General features: G+C 47.5%; 1 protein-coding gene across 1 annotated transcript in view; it reads right to left on the reverse strand.

Annotated features, from left to right (window-relative positions):
- Positions 1-3,508: 3,508 nt before the first annotated feature.
- ITIH5 (inter-alpha-trypsin inhibitor heavy chain 5) overlaps positions 3,509-24,824 on the reverse strand; it is a 91,236-nt gene continuing 69,920 nt past the window's right edge. Inside the window, exons 9-14 of the mRNA XM_055543502.1 lie at positions 20,659-20,968; positions 19,281-19,846; positions 15,534-15,587; positions 13,433-13,549; positions 11,280-11,657; positions 3,509-9,159 (exon numbers count right to left, since the gene is read on the reverse strand). Of these exons, the coding sequence (XP_055399477.1) occupies positions 8,870-9,159; positions 11,280-11,657; positions 13,433-13,549; positions 15,534-15,587; positions 19,281-19,846; positions 20,659-20,968 (1,715 nt within the window). The 3' untranslated portion in view covers positions 3,509-8,869. The remainder of the gene's footprint in view (positions 9,160-11,279; positions 11,658-13,432; positions 13,550-15,533; positions 15,588-19,280; positions 19,847-20,658; positions 20,969-24,824) is intronic.

The raw sequence follows: 24,824 nt of genomic DNA on the forward strand, positions 1-24,824 counted from the left end.
TAGGGAGGGCCCTCTGTCCCCTCCACATGGTTAGCGCCCACTTCCATGAGTCCAACGAATGAATAAGTGAATGTACTTGCTTTGAAGCATTTTCTCTTCTGGGAAATTTGCAGGAACAATTTAAAGTGTTATTGTCTTTCAATAATATACACAATTTTATCCTATATTTTCATCACAAGGTCTTAAAGTCTTATTTTTTTTTCTCCACATTTTCTACCTTTCCATTTATTGCCCAACCTCAAAATTGGGACATAATATCTAATTTAAAGTTTCTTGCAAAAGCTGCACAAATAGTATTTATACCTTGAGAATTCATTAATACAAGCATCATTACTTACAAAGTCTTACCCTGATGTCACACAAGTGAATGTTCCTTGGTTCTTTGTCTCATCACAACAAAGATTTGGAGCAACGGACATTAAAGCCCTCAGTGCGTCACAGCTCTAGGGTCTTGGATAAACCGTGCTATAGCTCTTAGGCAAATCAGTGTTACAGCTCTATTTTATTTAGAAGATAGCAGGAGAGTGAGAGAGAGAGAGAGAGAGAGAAAGAAAAGAGCGCATGCACGCGGGAGACAGAGTCCATCAGAAAGCGCTTTGCTCCTTTTATATGTTTTTTCCTCCACCTGGGCCTGCCCTGTGCAAATTGGGGTTAGCCAGGAGTGCTGTTTGTTCTGCCTGAAGTCTTCACTCTGGTCGTCGGACCTTCCTTTGACCTTCCTTGTCTTTTAGCCATCGCCATTTTGGACTCCTTTTCCCTATTCTACCTACCTAACATTCCCCCCTCAAGAGATGGGAGGCCCAATTCTTTGGGAATAGGGGCGTCCAGGTCTTTCTGGCTACTTCCTGCTTAAAGTCTTATTACATTTTCCAGGCCAGGACAATGAAGAGATCAAAAGGATAAATAGTTACTTCCAACTTAGGAGAACGTTTAGTTTATAGAATATTCCTAGAATCCAGCCTTTTCCAAAAGCAAATACACTTCAGGTTGGAGCTGAGCCTTCAGACATACTGTTTCTGCTTTCCCCTGGAAAGTTTGTTTCCTTTATAACATTCCATAACAGGTAGATGGGTTATGTTATCTTCAGGAGGAAGGATCCTAGCGCCTGAGAAGACTTTGGGTAGGAAATGTCCCAGATGGAGCAGTGTGTGTCTACCATACAGACATTTATTCACACTCAAGTTATCTGCAATGCTGTATTTTCTACATCACCCCATACATTTCAAACAAAGTGTATTCATTTCAAAAAATCACACACATTTAGGATGCATTTCGTACTTATACTACAATGAAGTGACTTAATTGATGCATTGATAAACTTAGGACCTGCGATTTTCATCTTTTTATAAGTAGACATTCCCAGTGAGCAATCAGGACATGGAGTCTTCACTTACACAAACACAGCTGTTGTTTTGAAAAAATAATATGGTTAACAGAGAATTTTCAGGAAGAACTCTGTGTCAATAAAAATAAATGTTGAATTGGTCTAGGAAATGTACCAAAGACACACACACACACACACACACACACACACACACGCACGCACACACATAGACATTTCCACCTTTATTTGCAACAATCAAAATTTTAAAATATTGTGCCAGAACTTCTTCCCGTCCTCCCAAATCTCAAATCTCTCTAATATATATACAGACACTTTGAATATGGCTTCCTTGATGGCCCAGTTGGTAAAGAATCCGCCTGCAATGCAGATGTGGGTTCAATCTCTGGGTTGGGAAACTCCCTTGGAGGAGGAAATGGCAACCCATTCAAGTATTCTTGCCTGGGAAATCCCATGGACGGAGGAGCCTGGTGGGCTACAGTCCATCATGTTGAAAAGAGTCAGATACGACTTAGTGACTAAACCACCAACCACTTTGAACATGGAAAGTTTGTTTTTACTCCTGAATTTGAGCTGATGCCAGAATAACAGAAGGGAAGTGTTCTCAAGTCCACGTCAAGTCAGATGCTGAGACCAAGAAGTGAGACTGTGAAGAGGGAGTGGGGACTATAAAGGACCAGTATGGGGACTTGCCTGGTGGTCCTGGGGTTAGGGCTCCACACATCCACTGCAGGGCCACTGCAAAGGGTCTGATTGCTGGTCAGAGAAAGCCACATGGCTTGGCCAAAAAACAGAAAAAAAAATTAAAAAGGACCAGTATGACCTTGGGGAACATCCACAGGTTGGTAGGAGGAAAGACAAGTAGCAAAGGAGACTAGGAAGAAATTCTAATCAGCTAAGAGAAACAATGGGATCTAACATTTTAAAAAAGAGGAAGAGGTCGACATGGTCACGTGGTAGAGGCTGGAGATACCCATCACAGGAACTGGACATCAGAAGCGGTAACGTGACATGTAAGACAAGGTTTAATGAATGTGGTGAAGACAGAAGCTAAATTTGATGACTTCAGCAACTAGGAGGTGAAAAAACAAGGGTTCAGGACTTCCTGGTGGTCCAGTGGTTAAGACCTCGTCTTCCAACGCAGGGGGTGCGGGTTGGATCCCTGCTCAGAGGGCTAAGATCCCACATGCCTTGTGGCCAAAAAACCAAAACACAAAACAGAAGTAATATTGTAACAAATTAAATAAAGACTTTAAAAATGATCCCTGTAAAAAAAAAATCTTAATAAAAGAGGGTTCAAACATCGACCGTTAGCACAAGCTTGACAGTGAAATAAGAGACCAGCAGGAAGCCCCGTGGAGCCCGGCCAGCGACAAGCACTGGAGGAGACTTCTGGAAGGATACCCAAGAGGGAAGAGCCTCTGGGGAGTAAGAGTCTAGAGATTCTAGAAAGACAAGGAGTCACTGAGACAAGTGCGCGGAGGGAGTGAGAAGAATGGAGCCCAGAAGAAGGCGGACCGTTACACGGGGAGATGGAGATGTGATGAGACACAGCAATAATGGAGGGAGCGCCCACTACAGTTTCCTTGGCATAAAAGGGGGCAAATTTCTGTGGAGAGCTGTGGAGTGAGGAAGTCTAGAAAGCTGAAGCAGAACACAGGCGCCATGGAGGCCGATGCGCTTCAAGGAAAACAGATTAAGTTTTGCTAAAATCCAGCAGGAACCGGCTGGTTGAAGTGACCTATGGCAGAACTCTGTGATTTCCCGGTGCATCCATACCTGGGGGCACAAGTGAAGGATGCGGGGCTGGAGACAGACCCAGCCAGGGTGCAGGGAGAGAGGAGTCTGCAGGTTCACCCAGCATCATCCACTGTGGGGTCTCAGTAACCCCCGAATCTACAGGGCACTGGTCAAAACTGAAACTGAACGGAATAGGAAGATGACTTCAAGTCATAAGTCGTCCCCAGCTGCTTAACATTACAGAAAAGATATTTCCTGTGGGAGCCTCTGAATATGCACTTCTTCCTTGCAGCTGAATACACTCCACCTTTGGAATGTTTTCCCCACCTCCTTCCTCCCTTCACAGCTGGGCCTCTGCAGAGTTCTTTGGCAGGATTTCCATGCCATCAGAAGATAAAGATCATGGGATGTGAGTACGTTACCTTGTTCAGTCCCTTCATTAGAGACGAAGCCAGAGCCAAAGCCGGGAGAGGTTGAGTTCATGCCCTTGAGATAAGGAGTTGGCTGGTTTTCTGTTTAACACAGCCTCCCAGTGATGTCTCACTCCTTCGGTAGGTCTGCTCTGGTTCTGATTCAGAATCTAACATCTAAGCAAGATCTGGCAGGACCTGAGGAACTGGAGGTAGCAATGCCAGAACCACAATCGACAAATGCCCTGAGCCAGTGGAAGAAGTACTGAGCAAGGTGATGGGCAGTTTGGGCAGGCGAATGACCCAAGAAGAAGGCGATAAAAGGGTTGGGATGCCCACACCCCTGGAAGGTAAGGGACTGACGCTTAAGGCACTTCTCTATGAATTTGACTGTTTTATAAAAGGTCAGAGATGGCTGATATACATTGGCTGTTTCATATAGCAGTTTGCCCTGTTTCCACATGATTCTTCCAGCATCAAGTCACTTGCTCGATTTACATATATTTCTATGGAATTCAGAAATTCTTACAAACAGTGTGGTTAGAATCAACAAGTTTTATTCTCTCTAGTCATTTCCCCTCAAAACAAATACACCAGGGTGTTGTTTGTTTTTAGATGTTATTATTTTACAGATTTTTTGTGGAAGGAAAATGCTTCTTGAAGGTGAACTAGCTCGTGCCCTACTTGTTATTTCAAACTGAACAGAATAAATATTTAAAGTCACAATTCTAAGTGTTTGCTTAGCTGTGTTATTTTATTTGCTGTTTACTTTAGTTGGATCATGCATGAATGGATCCAAGAGTCCTGTGGATTTAGTAATAACATTGTTTGTATACATTCGGGGCAGCTTGAAGGAAAGAAAAGGAATTCGCATCTTAAATGAGTCAGAGTCTCAGTCAGCTCAGGTTGCTCTATCAAGAACACCATAGAGGCTTCCCTAGTGGTTGAAGATCCACCTGCCAATGCAGGTGACACGGGTCCGATCCTCAAGCTGGGAAGATCCCACATGCCTCGGAGCAACGAAGCCCATGCACCGCAACTACTGAGCCTGTGCTCTAGAGCTCTCAAGCTGCAGCTACTGAAGCCCACATGCCCCAGACCCTGTGCTCCACAACAAGAGAAACTACCACGGTGAGAAGCCCGCACACCACAGTGAAGGGAGACCCCGCTTGCCACAACTAGAGAAAGCCTGCTCGCAGCAATGAAGAACATGCACAGCCAAAAATAAACAAATATATCTTAAAAAAAAAAGAAAGAATGCCATAGACAATGTGGCTTAGACAACTGACATTTATTTCTCCCAATTTTGGAGGATGGGAAATCCAAGATCAAGGTGCCAGCTGACTTGGGTGTCTGATAGGAGCCCAGTTCTTGATTTTAGAAGGTGTTCCTTCTAGTGCTCACAGGGTGGAGAACAGAAAAATCATCTCATGTCTCACTAATCCCGTCACAAAGGGCTTCCCTGGTGGCTCTGGTAAAAAATCTGTCTTCAATGCAAGAGACTCAGGTTTGATCCCTGGCTCAGGAAGATCCCCTGGAGAAGGAAATGGCAACCCACTCCAGTATTCTTGGCCAAAGAATCCCATGGACAGAGGAGCCTGGTGGGCTACAGTCCATGGGATCACAAGGGTCGGGCGCGACTGAGCGACTAAACCACCAGCCACCAATCCCATCACAAGGGCTCCGTCCTCACGCCCTCCAGCATCCCCCCTTCCTTCCCCTGCGCCCCACCTCCTAGTGCCATCACCTTGGGGTTTGATTTAGGCTTCAGCATATGAATTTGGAGGGAAACAGACTTTCTGCCCATAGCATTCAGCACAGCCAAGATACAAACGTAAAGAAAACGAAATCTGTCCCTAGGCCACCTGCGGGGACACATGATTCAACTAAGGATCTAATGTTTCATCTGATAGAAACAGAGATGATCTCTCCCATTCCAGAGACCAGCACTGAACGCTCCCCAGGGTGATGGAGGTTCAGGAAGGGTTGTCCTCCTGACACATATGCCCTGGATCCTAAACTAGTAAACCAGAGAAAAGGCAAACAGAAGATAAAGCATCTAATGAGTACAGAACTTCAGCCCGTTTTATTCAGGGAATGTGAAACTACATCTACTACTACTAAGTCGCTTCAGTCATGTCCGACTCTGTGTGACCCCACGGACTGCAGCCTACCAGGCTTCTCCATCCATGAGATTCTCCAGGCAAGAACACTGGAGTGGGTTGCCATTTCCTTCTCCAATGCATGAAAGTGGAAAGTGAAAGTGAAGTCCCTCAGTCGTGTCCGACTCTTAGCGACCCCATGGACTGCAGCCTACCAGGCTCCTCCATCCATGGGATTTTCTGGGCAACAGTACTGGAGACCCTTAAAGACAACACATGGAGATGCCTCTCTTTTTCAGATGAGGGTGGGGATTAGGAACCCAGGGGTGGATACTTTCTAGAGAGCCCAACCTAGCAACAGTGAGGACTCATTGACATTAGTGATGTCGTAACTTGAGGTTTAAACCCTCATTATCACAACAGACTTCTCAAGCTCATTGAACTGCTCATTGAGTATCCCTGATCCCAACTTATTTTTACATGCTCAAGGACAATAAATGACTGTCCAGACGACAACATTGTGTCAAAGCTAATGAATGCATTCTGGAGACTCAGCCTGGTCCTGCTCTAGGTCTCGTATGATGTGGGGGAAACCGCCCACCTGCCTCCATGTCCCCCCCAGAACAGAATCCCTCCTTGCCACTGCATTTACAGTAAGTCCTCTACATACAGACCTTCAAGTTGTGAGCTTGTGCGCCTTCAAAGATTCACACGTGCTTCTGTATGCCAGCTGTACTACTGTGCTTTTCAAGGTACTATTCTGTAAGATGAAAAATGTCTCATTTCTTTAAAAATTAGTTTTAAAATTAATTTTATTGGAGTATAGTTGCTTTATTTTTTGTGTTTGTTTTTTATGTATTATTTGCATGAAAAGCATTATAAATCTATTACAGTACAGTCCTATACAGCCAACTATGTAGGTTGGGTACCTGGGCTAACTTTGTTGGACTCACCTGGACTGATGAACAAACTGGACTTACAAATGCCCTCTCAGGATGGAACTCGTTTGTACATAGGGGGCTTAAGTTTATTTGAAAAGATCTTGCTCTTCACGACACACCTGACCAACAGAAAATATGACATTTTTTCGATCAAGTTTAAAAGAAAAAAAAACCTGAAGTATGACTTTGGTGTGGAGTTTGGGGCCCACAAATCTCATAGTCTCTGGCTGAAACAGAAAATGTCCTGGTACATACTTTTTGCAAAAAAAAAAAAAAAAAGGATATACAATGGAAGAGAAGAAAGAAAAGTGGGATGTGTCTAAAGTAAAAATGTTAAAATGAAAGTTTAACCTAATACTTTTGCAAAATGGATTTTTTTTTCCCCCTGAATAGGAGAGTAAGGGAGGGGCGTCTCATTGTAGTAGCTAGTCCTGTAGGAATAGCTTCTCGTCTTGTCTGCAGCTGAGGCCACGCCTGGAACACAGAGCCTGGAACACAACCCCGGGGCCGCAGGGTCGTCTGCCCAGCTGGGGCTGAGGTCTACAGAACAGGAAGGACCCTGCAGAGCCTGCCCAGGCCCCTGCCGGCCTGCCTCCTGCTCCTCCTCTCCTTCTGAAATATGGAATCAGCTGTCGGCGGCCTGGACTGGTGCGCTCACACTGCGGGCACGACAATAGGCAGCTGAGTTGAGTCAAAAATAACAGCTGCCTGCTCTGGTCTGGTGGGTTCCCAGAGTGGAGAGGCACGGAGACTCTGAGACACAACCGACCACCGCCCCCAGCCCCCAGCCCCCGGCTCAGCCCGGCACTGCCTTCACCTCCTGCAGTCGCCTGGTCCACAGAAACACGGGCAGGTCGATTTGCTGCTCACATGTTTCCCACGGGAGGGCCAAGATGATGAACAATTTTCTTAACTCTGATTTCTCTCCAAGTGCTTCCGGCTTCCACATGGCACGGAAGTTCTAGAGTCACTCCCTCCTGGACGGGACCTCCATGAAACCAGCACAAAAGCCTTTATTCTATTCAGTCTGCCATTAAAATATTCCATTTCTCTGACCCAAGTCTTTCCTCCCTCGCTGTTGGCTGGCAGGCCCTCTGTGTCCATGTGCGCTCCAACTGCTGTGAGGGTCAGACTTACAGGATGACCTCTGTGGTCCAGAGAAGACCAAGCAGAGCACAAGCTGGGGGCAAGAAAAGAGATCCCGAGACCACTACCCACCTCCCAGCCCCTTGATGACGCAGCAGGCTTCACAGCTCCCGTGAGGAGGGTGATGTCACTGACTTCTGAGATCACCCCCGACCCCTGACTGTAACCTGTCCTGACAGAATCAGATCTGTCGCCAGCCCCTCGCTCATACTGACTTCCAGCCTCTGTGTCTGGGATGTGGGCCCCTTAGATCTGTAAGTCCATCGTCCATGCTTCCTGCTGAGAGTTTGATCCCTGTAGGTCGGCTCTGTGCTGATCCAATCCCTCCCCCTCCCAGTTCTGCCGGAGCCTGCCTCATCTCCTCCTGGGGACCTCGAGCGAACCAGGCTGAAAGCAGGACCAGGCTGGAAGAGCCAAGTGGAAGATTCATCATGCAGCTGGCCGGCACTCCAGCTCCGAGACGGGCCAGTGAAACACTCCCACGTGGGCCGCGCTGTGTATTATCAGCTTTCCGGAATAAATAGAATCTCACCAGCAAAAGATAAGGGGTTTACAGAGCCTGTTAGAAGAATGTTGGTATCTGGAATGCAGCGTTTCTATTTTGAATCGATTTTTTTTTTTAAATGAAAACAAATTTTCAAGGGCAAGACATCACGGCAGAATAAAATCCTCTGCTAAAGCCAGGTCAAGTGGTTTACAATGATCCAGTCTGTGTGCTGTGTGCAATACCAGGGGGTGGTGAGGCCAGGGAAAGGCTCCCCTGAGGCAGAGGTTGGCCACATGTCTGGTGGACGCAGCCAGGCTAGGAGGAGAGATCCCTAAGCATTAGTATGAGGCGCAGAGAAGAGTGCCCGAACTTGGCCATTTCCACAGAGAAAACAGACCAGACCTTCCTTCATCAGTCACCTTAGGGTCAGCGGTGAGATGGACAAGCCAGCTGGGACAAGATAGAGACTTGCTTTTAGCTGTGACTGGTCCCTTGGTGCCACCATCTTTCACTACTGGAGATGAGGGAGAGGGAGGAGAGGGGGAAAATCCCATCCTCCCTTCAAGGTCCTGACCCCACTCTCGTTTCAAGCAGACGGCAGACCTCCCTGCCACTAGGGCTGAGGTCAGGGTGCTGGCTACCACCCAAGAACCAGACCACGGGGTCCCCTGCCATGCACTCCTGTGTCACGGCTGCTGCTGTCAGAGTCCCCGGGAGAGGCCCGGGCCGAAGGCGGTCTCCGAGTCGAAAGGATGGGCCGCCAGGTAGCCCTTGTACTCCCCGTCGATCAGGCCGGCAGCGTTGTTCCGGGCAAACCAGCAGTCCACCTGCTCCTCCCCGTTGTAGATCCTCCTCTGCTTCCAGACCACCGGGACCTGGCGACCTTTCACCTCAAGGACGGCCTCAGACCTCTCTCCTGCCTCGGGAACCGGAGGATGGGCAGGGCTCTTGCTGAGCCCTATGAGTCTGGCCTCCTGGTTCAGGAATTGACCTGAGAGGGCACAAAAGACATCAGGTCTAGGTCAAGCGCAAGCAATGCAAATTCAATTTGGGGGCTGGTGACCGACATATGCCCAGGTGTGACCCAGAGGAAGGAGATTATGACATCATTGTCAAGGTGATGCCTGCGATCCTGGGCTGGACCCCCCCAGAGGCACCTGCACCAGGGTCCAGAGGGGTGTAGGGAGGAGAGACCTGAGGCTATGTTCATCTCAGCCTCCACTTCTGGGAGCCAACACAGGAAAGATGCCCCGCCTGCAAACAGAGATTCCCCGGGGGGCGGGGGGCATCCCTGGTGGTCCAGCAGCTAAGACTCCGCGCTCCCAATGCAGGAAGCCTGGGTTCGATCCCTGGTCAGGGAACTAGATCCCAAATGCTGCCATTAAGACCTGGTGCAGCTAAATAAATATTTAAATAAACAAAACCAGGGGCTTCCCTGGTGGCTCAGTGGTAAAGAATCCGCCTGCCGATGCAGGAGACATTGGTTTAATCCCGGATCCAGGAAGATCCTGCATACCTCAGACCAAGTAAGCCTGTGCTCCACAACTATCGAGCCTGTGCTCTAAAGCCCGGGAGCGGCAACTCCTGTAGCCCACTCTCCCTACAGCCTGTGCTCGGCCACAAGGGAAACCATTGCAATCAGAAGCCTGAGCACTGCAACTAGTGAGTAGCCCCTGCTCACTGCAACTAGAGAAAAGCCCAAGCAGCAACGAAGACCTAACACAGCCAAAAATAAACATTTAAAAATTATAAAATAAAAACACAGATACCCAGTCTCCTACTGAGGCAGGAGGACGAGATGGGGGTGAACAAATAGAGAAGGAGGGTCCAGTCTTCCCCGCCCTCCTCCCACCTGGGGACCTCGTCCGTGCGTGCACTTAGTGGGTGTGGGAAGCAGTGTCAGAATTCTCCAGGTTAAGCTAGGACATCACAAAGGCTGAGGGACCCGAGCTCTGCGTCCACAAGAGGAGCTCACACTTGGCAGGCAGGCTGCGCTGAGACATCCAGCTTGAGCGCCAGGAAATCCTGCTTTCTAAACCTAGCCCTGGCAGCGGCTCCCTCCTTACTTGTGGACAAAGGGCCCACATGAAATGGCATGTGGAGGGAAGCCAGGCAGAGCGGGCCCACCAGGTGCTGGGCCGTGGGCTGCCCTGTGTTTGCATGGTCTCCCTGAGAGTAAAGAACCAGAGAAGGATGAAGAGAAGGATGCCCCACTTCTTTGCGCCCTTTCCCTGAAGGTGCGAGAAAATTAGTAAAGTTCATTCCTACTCTAGAAAGTAGTCATGAAGGAAGAAATGCACTTTTCCCACTAATTTGAAGAGATATGTGCACCCCAAAGTTCACAGCAGTACTATTTACAACTGCCAAGATAGAGAAGCAACCTGAGTGTCCATCACCTGATGAATGGATAAAGAAGATGTATATATAATAGAATGGGGTGTATATACAATGGAATACTACTCAGCCATGAAAAAGAACGAAATTTTGCCATTTGCGGCAACTCTGTCCATGGAATTCTCCAGGTGAGACTACTGGAGTGGGAAGCCACTGCCTTCTCCAGGGGATCTTCCCGATCCAGGGACTGAACCTGGGTCTCCTGCATTGCAGGCAGATCCTTTACTGTCTGAGCCACCAGGCAAGTCACAAAAAAGTTGTTAAAAAGAGAAAAAAAAAAGAGAGAGAAAGAAATAGACTTTTCATAAGCTACATAAAGACCACATTCCTGGACTTCCCTAGTGCTCCAGCGGTTAAAAATCCTCCTGCCAACGCAGGCGACACGGGTTTGATCCGTGGTCTGGGAAGATCCCACACGCCTCGGTGCAACCAAGTCCACGTGCGACAACTACCGAAGCCCACGTGCCCAGGGCCCGTGCTCCACAGCGAGGGAAGTCACCACAGCGAGAAGCCTGAGCAACGCCGCAACTGGAGAGCAGCATCCGCTTGCCACAACTAGAGAAAAGCCCAAAGACCCAGCACAGCCAAAATATAAATTTAAAAAGGAGACCACATTTCTGTGGAATTTCTCAGCCAAGTCAAGGCAGGGACAGCATCAGGTTCACCTGGGGAAACTTGAGCTCTGTGCTGTGACGGGCATGGGGATCAGCCACCCACCTAACAGGCCGTGGCAGTTGCCGGAGAGGCCTTGGCCATTGGCGACGTAGAAGCCCAGGTGGTTGCGCTGGTAAGGGGCTGGCTTTTTGTAGAGGTGGAGGAGGACGACAAAGGCCACGGTGCCGTGGACGCTCACGGTGACACTGGCATTGGCGGACACGGACACCTCCAGCCCCCGGCGCCCCGCGACCGCGCTCTGGTTGCAGGGGAGGACCAGCCTGTCCCCACCATCCATGATGACCCTGCTGGGTGTGATCTCCAGGTAATATCTCTCCGGCTTGTTGACGAGAATGGTGATGGTATGGAAGTACGTGCGCTGTTTCTTGTGGCCGTTTGGAGGAGCAGGGGCCCCAATCAACTCTCCGTTCACCGTCACACCTCAAAGGCGGAGGGGAAGAGAGCAGCGGTTAGACAAACTGCCCCCACTGCCACATGAAGGGATCTCATTAGAATTTCCTTCTTCTCCTGTGTTTCTAGAACCAAGAACTTCCGCTGTCATGCAGGGACCACTCAGTGCGTAGTGAATGAATCAATGCATGCATGAAGGTGTAAGTGATTTTTGACCAATGTCCTGGGTAGAAGAAGCTGATGTAAAATATACACACTACTATATATAAAACAGATAATCAACAAGGACCTATTGTAGAGCACAGGGACAGGGAACTCTGCTCAATAATCTGTAATGACCTATACGGGAAAAAGAAGCCCAAAGTAGGCTAGGCACCGAAGAATTGATGCTTTTGAACTGTGGTGCTGGAGAAGACTCTTGAGAGTCCCTTGGATGGCAAGGAGATCCAACCAGTCAATCAGAAAGCAAATCAACCCTGAATATTCATCGGAAGGACTGCTGCTAAAGCTGAAGCTCTGATACTTTGGCCACCTGATGGGAAGAGCCGACTCATTGGAAAAGGCCCTGATGCTGGGAAAGATTGAGGGCAGGAGGAGAAGGGGATGACAGAGGTTGAGATGGTTGGATGGCGTTACCAACTCAGTGAATATGAGTTTGAGCAAGCTCCGGGAGATAATGAAGGACAGGGAAGCCTGGCGTGCTGCACTCTATGGGGTCGCAAGGAGTCAGGCACGACTTAGTGACTGAACAACAACATATGGGAAAAGCATCTAAAAAAGAAAAAGAGTGGATATATGTATATGTAGAACTGATTCACATTGCTGTACACTTGAAACTAAAACAGCACTGTAAATCAACTATACTCTGATAAAAATTTAAAAGTGAAAAAAAAGTTAAAAAATAGAAGATAAAAGGGGGTTGACATGTTTGTCTGCTTTTGTTCCAAAAACTCTCATGTGGCCCTGACACAGTATTTCTGATCCACTAGTTTCCACTACTCCTGATCTGAAGACCCCAGGACACCATGAGCAGTGGGGTAAAATACAAAGATTCGGTTCAGTTCAGTCACTCAGTCGTGTCTGACTCTTTGCGACTCCATGGACTGCAGCATGCCAGGCCTCCCTGTCCATCACCAACTCCCAGAGTTTACTCAAATTCATGTTCATTGAGTCGGTGATGCCATCCAGCCATCTCATCCTCTGTCGTCCCCTTCTCCTTCTGCCCTCAGTCTTTCCCAGCATCAGGGTCTTTTCAAATGAGTCAATTTTTCCCATCAGGTGGCCAAAGTATTGGAGTTTCAGCTTCAGCATCAGTCCTTCCAATGAAGATTCAAGACTGATTTCCTTCAGAATGGACTGGTTGGATCTCCTTGCAGTCCCAGGGACTCTCAAGAGTCTTCTCCAACACCACAGTTCAAAAGCATCAATTCTTCGGCACTCAGCTTTCTTTATAGTCCAACTCTCGCATCCATATGTGACTACTGGAAAAACCATAGCTTTGACTAGACAGACTTTTGTTGGCAAAATAACGTCTCTGCTTTTTAATATACTGTCTAGGTTGGTCGTAGCTTTTCTTCCAAGGAGCAAGCGTCTTTTAATTTCATGGCTGCAGTCACCATCTGCAGTGATTTGGGAGCCCCCAAACAAAGTTTGTCACTGTTTCCACTGTCTCCCCATCTATTTGCCATGAAGTGATGGGACCAGATGCCATGACACCATGAAGAGTGGGGTAAAATGCAAAGATTAGGATTTATGTATTTCTAGTCCACAAACGCAAGATCTTCTACTTTCTAGGCAGAACTCACCAGAGTCCGCGTGATCAGAGACCAGCCTCAGGATGTGCCCGGGTTCTCCATCGATGTTGAAACAGACGGTGAGGTTGCTCAAGGGGAAATCCACGACAAAGTGGGGGTCTCCATCCGCTGCCAGGCCAGGGCAAGAACAGGAGAGAAAAAGAAAGAAGAGACATTTATTGGGCACCTTCCCTGTGTAAGCACTCTTTTCGTATTTTCTCTTGCGTTGTTGACTTAATCCTGTCAACGGCAGGTCCTCCGTGTCAACACGAGGAAGATGCCTGGGAGATGCAGCGATGCAGCGGTCACACAGGTAGCTTGTGGAAAGTCAGTATTTGAATGCAGGGCCCCTAAACTCAAATCCAGTGCTCCTGTGAGGACACTGCAGTCAGCTGCAGGGGTGAGGGGGCCTCGCCCTACACGCCCACGACGACTGAGTCCACGTTCTTCAATTCCCTCTGCGGCTGCTCCTAACCCTTCTGTCACGCTTGGGCCAGCCTAGTTAAGTGATGTGGATGAGAACTTCCTGTCCTGTCTCTGGAGAGCCACGGCCCTAGAGACGTTCCCAGCGCCAGTCAGACACAGCCCTCGCGTGAGTGGCAATGACTGAGCCCAGTTTAGAGCTGGTGACAAGTGAAGGACACAGTCAGCAGGAGGCCAGTCAGCAGTGACCACGGCAACTCCTCCTCTGGGTCCCACTGACTTTACTGCTTTCAAAATTCTGTCCGCAGATAAGACCACAAAGCTTGGCTGGCCCCTGCTCCTCGCCTGTTCCCCTCATTTTCACCTCTGCTAAAGATGGACGGTCTTGCCTCTCACTGTACAAAATATTTCCCGAGAGTCTACATCAGTTCTCTTTTCCCACAAGATTGGAGGGTTCGTTTCTCTCTCTACACCAAACACAACATGTTTCAGAATTCCCCTCTACTTCATGTGTACACGCATATGCATGTACAGGACTGAGTTTCCTGTATACGTATATATTCCACCATTCATATATGGTGAGGGGTGGTGGACCAGGAGTTCAGTGTTTTCAAGCTATGAGCCAGTTAAGGGTCTTGGAGGAGATGCTGAGAAACCCCTTCTGTCCCTAGCCTGACTCAGAGGGGCCTCTGGAAGAATCTGGTTGATCTCACTGTAAACTGCCTCAAGCATCCAGTGAAGGACAATGTAATAAAGACATACAAGGTACTGGTCTTTTGTAGATGAGAAAATGACAACCACTGGAGATAAAAGTGCATATTTTTGGTGCTCTGTGGGCACGCATATAATTATGTGACAGTTCTCTGAGAGCGTCTTGTGCTCACACCACATCATTTGTACTCAAATCTTCCAAATTCCTTTACAAGGGAAGATGTTGCTTGCTCCAAAAGAAGAGAGGAGAGGTCTGGAAGTCATTACTCTGCTCAGTATCCAAGAGGAAAGTTTTCTTGCATTCCATAATGCGTGTGTGCTCAAAGGAATGACACCCTACCCACTGGGGACGATGTGTTTCCTGTACCCAGAGCTAATCTCCAGACTCCCTGGCTCTGCGAACCTGCATGCCCAGTACATCAGCAGCAAGGCAATAAGGAAGGCTTACAAAGGCAGATGTGTTCATTTGAAGAATAAAACCCAGCCAGTGGGTCATTATTCCATCCAGATTTTTATTATAATCCCAGAAAGCTGGCCAAGGGAAATTTTATGGTATCGTTATCGGCTCTTCCCTTCTAAAGCCAAGGATTATGAAAATAATAGAATAATAATGTTTAAAAAGTGTGCACTGTGGCAGATAACTGTAACACCAGAAGCTGGAAGCGAGCATACTTCAGATCTCTAAAAACAAATGTCTTTTCAACTCAGTCATAATGAACGTGTGCCTCTGTTCAATCCATCCTTCTACCAGGGCTCCTGCTAGGGTCCTAAGGACTGTGTTATCTGTGGAGTTTAGGTGATGGTGTAATGACTATCGGGGTTTTGAGAACTGCCCCCAGGCTGCAGACTTGAGCTAAATAAATATAGGTCCTCACATCTTGTTCTACGAGCTGATCTAACTGGCTTCAGGGAATTCCTGGTCATCTTAGTCCTAAATATCTCAACTGTCAATCACACACAAGCATATTCTTTCCTTTACCTGATGTTTTGGAGATTTTAATCCTTGGGTTGTATGGTTTCTTGACAGCAGGTCCTAGAGAGGAGAAAGAAGAGACCCACCATTGTTATTTATTAAAGAGGAGGAAGTGAGAGGTATAGAGAGTTGAGATGAGTCAAATACAGCTTTCAGATACCTTTGTGACCATTTAAAAACATTGGTTTTACAGGAGGAGCTTGGCCTCCTAACACAGAGTGAGGGTGTAACATAAGGAGGGGAAACTATTTTATTTCTTTATAAATTAAATAATATTCTTCTTGCCTGTGATTTCTGTGCATATGATAGGAGAAAATGCAGAAAATATTCTATAGTTATGGGGGAAGGGGAAAGTAGAATTGTTTAATGGGGACAGCGTTTTAGATTTGCAAGATGAAAAAGTTCTGGAGATCTGTCTCACAATGATGTGAATATACTCCACACTACTGAGCTGTACACTTAAAAATGGTTACAATGTAGAGGCCAGAATGGGGGTTGCCAAGAGGGAGGGGGTCAGGGGAGGGATAGTGGGAGGTTGGGGTCAGCAGATGTAAGCTTTTACAAATAAAATGGAAAAACAACAAGGCCCTACCGAATAGCACAGAGAACTACATTCAATATCCTATGATAAACCATCACGGAAAAGACTAAAAATAAAGAATGTACATGTGCGACTGAACTGAACTGGGCTGAACTATGTGTAACCGAATCACTTTGCTGTTCAGCAGAAAGCAACACCACATTGTAAATCAACTACACTCAATTTTAAAAAAAGAATGGAAAAACGGTTATGATGGTAAATTTTATTTAACATTTTTTTAATAAAATAGCACTTTACAACAACCAAAAGGCTACAAAAATGTAAAAGAAAAAGATATCATGGCAATCCAGGTTTAGAGTCGTGAGTGTAAACACAATTCGCAAAGCAGCAGCAAAAATAAATATTAAAAAATAACCCCAAAGTAAATTACTTTCTGTCAATAAAATAAAATTAATATCTTGTTTCAAGCTGTCTGTATTAACAAGATTATGCTCCTCTGATGCTTGTGTTTCATTGATCTTTGCACCCAGAAAATGAAGATCATAGTATCTGAATGCTTTTAAGTGCCCCCTTCTCTAACTGGTCCCTCACAAGCAGGACATGGACAGAATCAGGTCAACCACACGGGAGAAGTGACATCTCAGTCTGGATGCCTGTTTTGGGAGCCTTAAACTATCACAGACACTCAAAAAATCTTAAAATTAAAAAATCACCGGAGCTTTAAACAAAAGGAGGAAATTGTCCTGAGTACTAACTGATGCTTCAGGAAAATTTTACATCTAACGAGCCTTTTGCTCAATCAGTTGGTTATTCCCCATCTGTGTTCTTGGCTCTCTGAGTCCTGTGTCGTTTATGAGTTTGCTATCTCCTGAAGCTGCAGAAATTTGAGTTACTAACATCAAATCAAGATATTACTCAAAACCATTTTCCCTGAACGTGGCACAGATCTTGAGGCGTGAACTCACAGCACCATGCGACTTACTTATTCTTCATCCTTTTCACCAGAACGAATATTGTCCTAGGTTCGCCAAGACAAGCTCCACTCTTTCTAAAAATGCGATGTAGCATTTTTCACCTCTACATCAGGCTCTGCACTTTTTGATAAATTTCTAGTTCTGCACTCCTCATGGGAGAGGGTACCTAACATGTGTAGAACACTCATTCTGTACTTAAGATGCTGCACATTAATCCTTGCAACAGCCCTTCAGGAAAGACACCACTATCTACATTTTACAGGTGAGAGAACAGAAGCTCAAAGAGGTTCAGAAGCCTGCCCCAGGCCACAGCTGGCGAGGAGGAGCCACGAGCTGAAAGCTGGATCCTAAGGTTGTGCTCTCTCCACCACGCCCAGGTGATTCTCCGAGTTTAGAATCTGAGGATCACGCAAGACCTGGGTTCACGTCAGTTCCCTCACCTCAGGACACGTGAACCTGGCAGGAAGCTAATAAAAACGTCACATATGAAAAAAGTGCTGTTTTCCACAAGCAGATATTACTGAGAATATAACCCTTTGCTTTGGTTGAATTACTTTTCCTGCCGTTTTCCCTTTTTTTTTTTGGCTGCACCTCGAGGCATGTGGAAATCTTAGTTTTCTGACCAGGGATTGAACCTGTGCTCTTCGCATTGGAAAGTGGATTTTTAATCACTGGAGCACCAGGGAAGTCCCTCTCATTCTTGTTTCTACTAATTCCCCCTGAAAAATAGCACTGGGACAGATAATAAAAAATTTCTGTTTCAACTCTGGATTCTCTTATATAGAAGAACTTAATGTCTCCTATATAATTTAAATAATATCTATAATAAAATAAAATTTCATTTATTTCATTGTAAACAAAATCATTAAAATTTTAAAAATACAATTTTAATAAAAACATGAGGAGTAAAATTCATAAAATATATAAAACATGGGCTATAACAGACCTAGACAGCGTATTAAAAAGCAGACATCACTTTGTTGAAAAAGGTCTGTATAGTCAAAGCTATTGTTTTTCCAGTAGTCATGTACAGGTGAGAGAGTTGGACCATGAAGAAGGCTGAGTGCCAAAGAACTGATGCTTTCAAACTGTGGTGTTGGAGAAGACTCTTGAGAGTTCCCTGGACAGCAAAGAGATCAAACCAGTCAATCCTAAAGGAAATCAACCCTGAACATTCATTGGAAGGACTGATGCTGAAGCTCCAATACTTTGGCCACCTGATAAGAAGAGCTGACTCATTGGAAAAGACCCTGATGCTGGGAAAGATTGAGGGCAGGAGGAGAAGGGGTGGCAGAGGATGAGATGGTTGGCTGGCATCATCGGCTCAATGAACATGAGTTTGAGCAAACTCTGGGAGATAGTGAAGGACAGGGAAGCCTGGCAGTCTTATGGGCTCAAAGAGCTGGGTACAACTGAGTGACTAAACAATAAAATACAATATACAGTAAAATTTCATTTTATTTTACCTATAAAATTTTATCATATAACTTTTATTTTTATCTATATAAAATCAAGCATATGCATCAAATGACATAACTGAAGTATTTAAAAATTTAGAAAGGTGGGCTTCCCTGGTGGCCCCCTGGATAAAAATTAGACTTGAAATGCAGGGGAAACCACTTTGAGACCTGATTGGGAAGGATCCCACAGGCCGTGGAGCAACTAAGTTCGTGTGCCAAACTACTGAGCCTGTGCTCCAGAGCCAAGGAGCCACGACTACTGAGCCCACGTGTGGCAAGTACTGAAGGCTGTGTGCCCTGGAGCCTGTGCTCCACGAGAGAAACCACTGCAAGCAAGCCTGCACGCTGCAACTAGAGAGGAGCCCCCACTCTCCCCAACTAGAGAAAACCCACGTGCAGCAATGGGTTTTCTGGGAAAACCCAGAAGAAGTTGTGGTGGGAAGACCCACCACAGCCCAAAAAATAAAATAAATAAATCTTTAAAAAATATATAGAAAGGCACTTAAAAATGAATATTTGTTTACTTGTCTGTTCATTCCTGTAGGCACTCAATATTTATGATTTATCGATAGACTGACTTTACCTTCTTGAACTCTATAGGGATCCACGGTTTATAACAACACAAACACAGGCTAACCCACTGTTGGCTAGGAGCTGCAGGAATAGAACATTGTTTGTAAAAATTACGACACAATAAAATAAAAGAGATGACCTTGGCCTGAAAAAGCAGCCAGAAAGTGCCATGCGGGTCCCCACACTGAGCCCCATATGCGCTCACCTGGCTGCAGGTGTGTGCCCCGCAGGCTCTGCATCACCGTTTCGGGTCCAGTGGCCATGGACGTGCTGGACATGCCGTAGGCGGCCTCTGGGGCCTCTGTCCGCGGTGCTGACTTAAGTGTCATGGATGTGAAAGGGGTGAGGAAGTGGTGGTTCACGGCCAGAGCCTGGGCCTCCTGCCTCAGCCTCTCCCTTTCCGGCTCCTCGATGCTCTGCAGCCAGGCACTCAGCAGTTCCTTCAGGGTCAGGTAGCTCCAGAGACGTTCCAGGTGGTTGGGCTCCTCCTGGCCATGTCCCCGGGGCCTGGGGCTCTGTGAGACGTCGATCCCCACCTTCCGGGGCTCCACGGGCACGTCCTTCTTGAGCACCACAAACTTCTTACTGTTGCTGGCCGTGACCTCCACGTGCAGCTGATCCATTGCCCTGTCCACCAGCTTCCCTGCGATTACGATCTCCGAGCCATTGAAGTAGTTGGGGAACAGGGTCCTGGTGGCATGCTCCACCAAGCTGGGAGGATAATCCACGCGGATGTCGGAGAGGAGCGGGGTCCTGATCTCATCATAGAACCTGGAGAGGAGGAATGCAGGGGGAGAATCAGGGCCTGCCTGGGCGGCAAGCAGGACAGGGCTTAGAGGAAACCATGGGCTGTTGGGGAGGCAGTTCTGATCTTAGAAGCAGCCAAGTCCAACATTCCACCCAGAACATCTCAGACAGGAGGCCATGCAGCAGAGGCTTGAATACCACTGGTGATGGGGAACTCACTACCCCACAAGCTCCCTCCTCTCTTGTCCACTGCTCTGAGGAGGACCAGGGAGCTTCTGGCAGTAAATCACGATTCTCCTTCCTGCAAGTTCCACCCACTGGTCTCAGTTTTGCTTCTGGAGTAACACAGTGTGAATGAGGGTAATCCACCTTCAGTATTTAGATGCTGGAAGACACTGACCTTCAGACGGGTATAGACACTGCTGCATATTCCGTGAATATGCATACTCCTTCTTACCTAGCCTAATCCATCTTAACGAGTCTTCACAGAATATAATATCAAGAATCCCTAACAGTCCTGCCAATACATCACGTGGTTTTTCTCATTAAATTCTATCATCCAGCCAGAATCCTCCTGTCACAGGAGAGAAGGCTGAGGCACAGAGGGTCTTAAGGCCTGAAGTCATGAGGCAGGGCCAGAATGTGAACCCAGATCAGCCTGATTTTAAGATGCATAGATCAGATTCGGGGTCCAGCCTCACGTCCAGGCCTCCTGCTGAGCCTGCCTTCCCCACCCCAAGGACACAGGCAGACTTGGGGTCCAGCCTCACGTCCAGGTCTCCCGCTGAGCACCCCCTGCCCTCCCCTTGCCCTGAGGACACAGGCAGACCACAGACCCTATGAGCTGGGCGCGGGCGTCGTGGTCTTCGTGGACTCGCCGTGTGAGCCCGCAGTTCTCCAGGGACAGCTTCTCCAGCAGCTTGAAGTCCACGTCGGCCCCGATGCCCACGGTGAAGATGCAGACCCGGCCCCGGGCGGCCTCCCGGGTGTTGTTGAGGATCTTGAGGGTGTGGGTCTCCCCGACGGTGGGCTTCCCGTCCGTCAGGAAGACCACGAGGGACACGCTGCGGTCCTCGATGTCGTTGTGGGCCACGTAGTCGTTGAGCAGCTGGATGCCCCTCAGCAGGGCCCCGTTGATGTCCGTGCCTGCGGGACACAGAACACGATGCTGGAGGCTCGCTGCCTCCCTCACCTGGACTCATCTTCACACCCCTCCCATGCACCTGCAGGGGTGACAGGTGGGGAGAGCAGCCCCTGCACTCACTCCAGGCCACACAGGCAGCCTAGAAACTCCGCAGATGCACAGGAAAGGTGCAGAGTTATATAACCTCGTCCTGAAGGTGTCTGATGGGCGTCCCAGGTGGCTCAGTGGGTAAAGAATCTGCCTGCACACTCTTTATAATAGCCGGGACATGGAAGCAACCTAGATGTCCATCAGCAGACAAATGGATAAGAAAGCTGTGGTACATATACACCATGGAATATTACTCAGCTATTAAAAAGAATGCATTTGAATCAGTTCTAATGAGGTGGATGAAACTGGAGCCTATTATACAGAGTGAAGGAAGTCAGAAAGAAAAATACCAAGACAGTATATTAAAGCACATATATGGAATTTAGAAAGATGGTAACGATGACTCTATACATGAAACAGCAAAAGAGACACAGATGTAAAGAACAGACTTTTGGACTCTGTGGGAGAAAGCGAGGGTGGGATGATTTGAGAGAGTGGCATTGTAGCATGTATATTATAATATGTGAAACAGATCGCCAGTCCAGGTTCGATGCATGAGACAGGGTGCTCAGGGCCGGTGCACTGAGATTACCCTGAGGGGTGGGATGGGGAGGGAGGTGGGAGGGGGGTTCAGGATGGGGAACACATGTACACCCATGGCTGATTCATGTTGGTATATGGCAAAACCACTACAATATTGTAGAGTAATTAGCCTCCAATTTAAAAAAAAAGAATCTGCGTGCAATGCAGGAGACATGGGTTCGATCCCTGAGTCAGGAAGATCCCCTAAAGGAGGAAATGGCAACCCACTCCAGTATTCTTGCCTGGACAATTCCGTGGACAGAGGGGCCTGGTGGGCTACAGTCCACGGGGTCACAGAGCAGGACAAAGACTGAGCGACTGAGCACACGTGAGGGGGTCTCTGATGGTGCCTCAGCTTAGGGGTCTCCATTCCCTTAGCATGGCCGACCTGCACCTCTTTGGGAGAATTGTTTTGCAAAGGCAGGAGGGTGCTGGGTGCAGGGACTTGGAGAAAGAACGCACCCCAGAGGGAAGCAGGGAGCACCGAGTGTGGAGGTGGGAATGTGGAGACCTTCGCGGGGATGTCACGTATGGCCTGGGGCTGGAGGATGAGGATTAGAGAACTCACTCATTTTTTTCTTATTGCTGGCATCGCCTTTCTGGCTTCCTGCCTCTTCAGGGTCTCCCCTGTCCACAAGGACCCCACCAAGCGAAGGCTGTCCAGTTTACACCTCCCGCCACCGCTGCCATTTCTAATTCAGACACGCTTGTCACTAGCAGCTCTGATTAAAGTCAGGGGACACTGCCTGCCACGGGTGCTGGACAGGTTTTTTGCTTGGGGTAAGGTGAGATGGATGGCGGGTGGAAGTTAAATCTCCCAGCCAACACGAAGCTTCTAGGTCCTAAGAGTTTCCTTCAACTCTGCTGCAGCTGCTCTATTATTACCAAGAAAAGCCGAGAGTTCTGACAGCAGACATGAACACCCATTTCCTTTTTCTGACCCCAGGGGTTAGTTTTTTAAGTGGTCTTCTTGACAGACCAAATATTTCACTCATTTTAAGTACACAGTTAATGATTTTTAGTCAATGTATAAAGCTGTGTACCCATTACCACCATCCTGCCACCTGACTGGCATGCTTTTTAATCTCTCTGCAAAATCTACCATATTTGATTGAACAGAAAATTTCCCCCATTGCTTCACATCCTCCAGAATTTGTGGCTGAAAATATAGATGTCTGTGACTGTGCAAACACATCACTAATTCGTTCTAAGATGCACACATGGTCCACATGTAAGGGAAACTTACAGCTGAGACAGCACGCAGCACTTCTCTGGGTTCGCCCACTTGCCTCTCTGGATGCCTCACCTAGCTTCACTGCCTCTGAAGGTGTGGACATGGACCAGAAGGCAGGTGTTTATTTCCTCTTTGATCCAGAACTTAAGCGATGATGCTAAATCTCTCATTGCACTTTAAAGCCAGGGACAGCCCCAGGCAAAGGATGTGCTTAGCTTTTCTCACCCCAGGCACAGCAGGGCTTGGCATCGAATCTCTGTTAAGTCGAGGCATCTCCTGCACGCTTAACAACGGGGGTGGGCAGTGGGGGCTGGGACTTCCCCGGTGGTCCAGAGGCTAAGGCTCCAGGCTCCCAAGGCAGGAGGCCCACTTTAATCTCCGGTTGGTGAACTAGATCCGACATGCCCACACTGAGAGTTGGCATACCACAACTAAACGATGCCTCGTGATGCAAGTAAGTCCTGGTGCAGCCAAATAAAAACAAAAAGTGAAAAAACAACGGGAGAGTTCCCATGGAGCCGCCCAACCATCCCACTGAGAGCTCCCCCAGGGATGTTAAAGGACCACAGTGCACCAGCAAGAGGGACTATCTGGGTAAAAATGGCCATGTGTGTGTGCGCTTAGTTGCTCAGTCGTGTCCAGCTCTTTGCAAAACCTGCCAGACTGTCCATGGGGATTCTCCAGGCAGGAATGCTGGAGTGGGTTGCCATGCCCTCCTCAGGGGGATCTTCCCAACCCAGGGATCGAACTCAGGTCCCCCATATTGCAGGCAGATCCTTTACCAGCTGAGCTACCAGGGAAGCCCCAAAATGGCCATATCTGACAGCTAGAGAAGATCTCCTGTGTGAGGCCACTGTTCTAAGTACTTTAAATATTTTAACTCATCCTAAAAAAAGTCCATTATATGCTCATTTTACAGATGAAGAAAAGGAGGTAGAGAGAGATTAAATGCCTCATAGCTGGTGGGGCTGGATTTAAATCCAGGCAGTCTGGCTTCAGAATCCATGCTCATCTCCTGATGAGGAGAGGACACTAATTTTCTGTTCATCTGCAGAGGGTTGGGTCAATGAAATGCTGAGACAAAAAAAAAAAAAAAAAAAGGAAACCAGTGTGGTTTCTAAGGTTTAGATTCCAAAAGGGCATAACACGCATTACCTGTTTTCTAAAGCTTTATCCTGCTCCCCCCAGCACACACATAGCATTCTAATAGTAAGCAGCATCTTTAAAATAAACTCCTTTTAATGCATATTCTTTAAGTGGGTACTGTATGTCAGGAGCTATGCCAAGTTGTTGCTCAGTCACTAAGTCGTGTCTAGCTCCTTGCAATCCCAAGGACTGCAGCATGCCAGGCTTCCCTGTCCTTCACCATCTCCTGGAGTTTGCCCAGACTCATGTCCTTTGAGTCGGTGATGCCATCCACCATATGATCCTGTCGTCCCCTTCTCCTCCCACCTTCAATGTTTCCCAGCATCAGGGTCTTTTCCATTGAGTTGGCTCCAGGAACTACAGGCTAAACAAAGATTAAGGGAAGTCTCTTTCCTCAGAGACTTCCCAACTTCCTTCCAAGGATCATCACTAAAATATTAACTCTAAACTTTCATTTCTCGCTTCAACCAGTAAAACAATTCCTAGATCACACTGTTGTGGAAACTGGTAGGAAATCCCATTGTATCCATAAATCAAAATTCCATTCACACAAGATCAAGTTCCAAACAAATTTCATTTGGGAAACCAGAGCTTTGCCTTGGAGGGAAAGTAACCAATATGAGTGATGAGAAACTCAGACGGAAGAGGATGGACAGAACTGGGTGTTTTCTGTCTCCAGATCTCGAAAGCAGAATCACCTGAATCCCCCAGGAGACAGTGTCTCTACGGGCCTTTAGGAAGGATGGTAAAGGTCCAGTCAACATGCCGATACTGAGCTTCCACCAGGCGCACACTGTCCTCGGGAC

This window comes from Bubalus kerabau, chromosome 13 (genome assembly GCF_029407905.1).
Source record: "Bubalus kerabau isolate K-KA32 ecotype Philippines breed swamp buffalo chromosome 13, PCC_UOA_SB_1v2, whole genome shotgun sequence".
Lineage (NCBI taxonomy): Eukaryota > Metazoa > Chordata > Mammalia > Artiodactyla > Bovidae > Bubalus > Bubalus kerabau.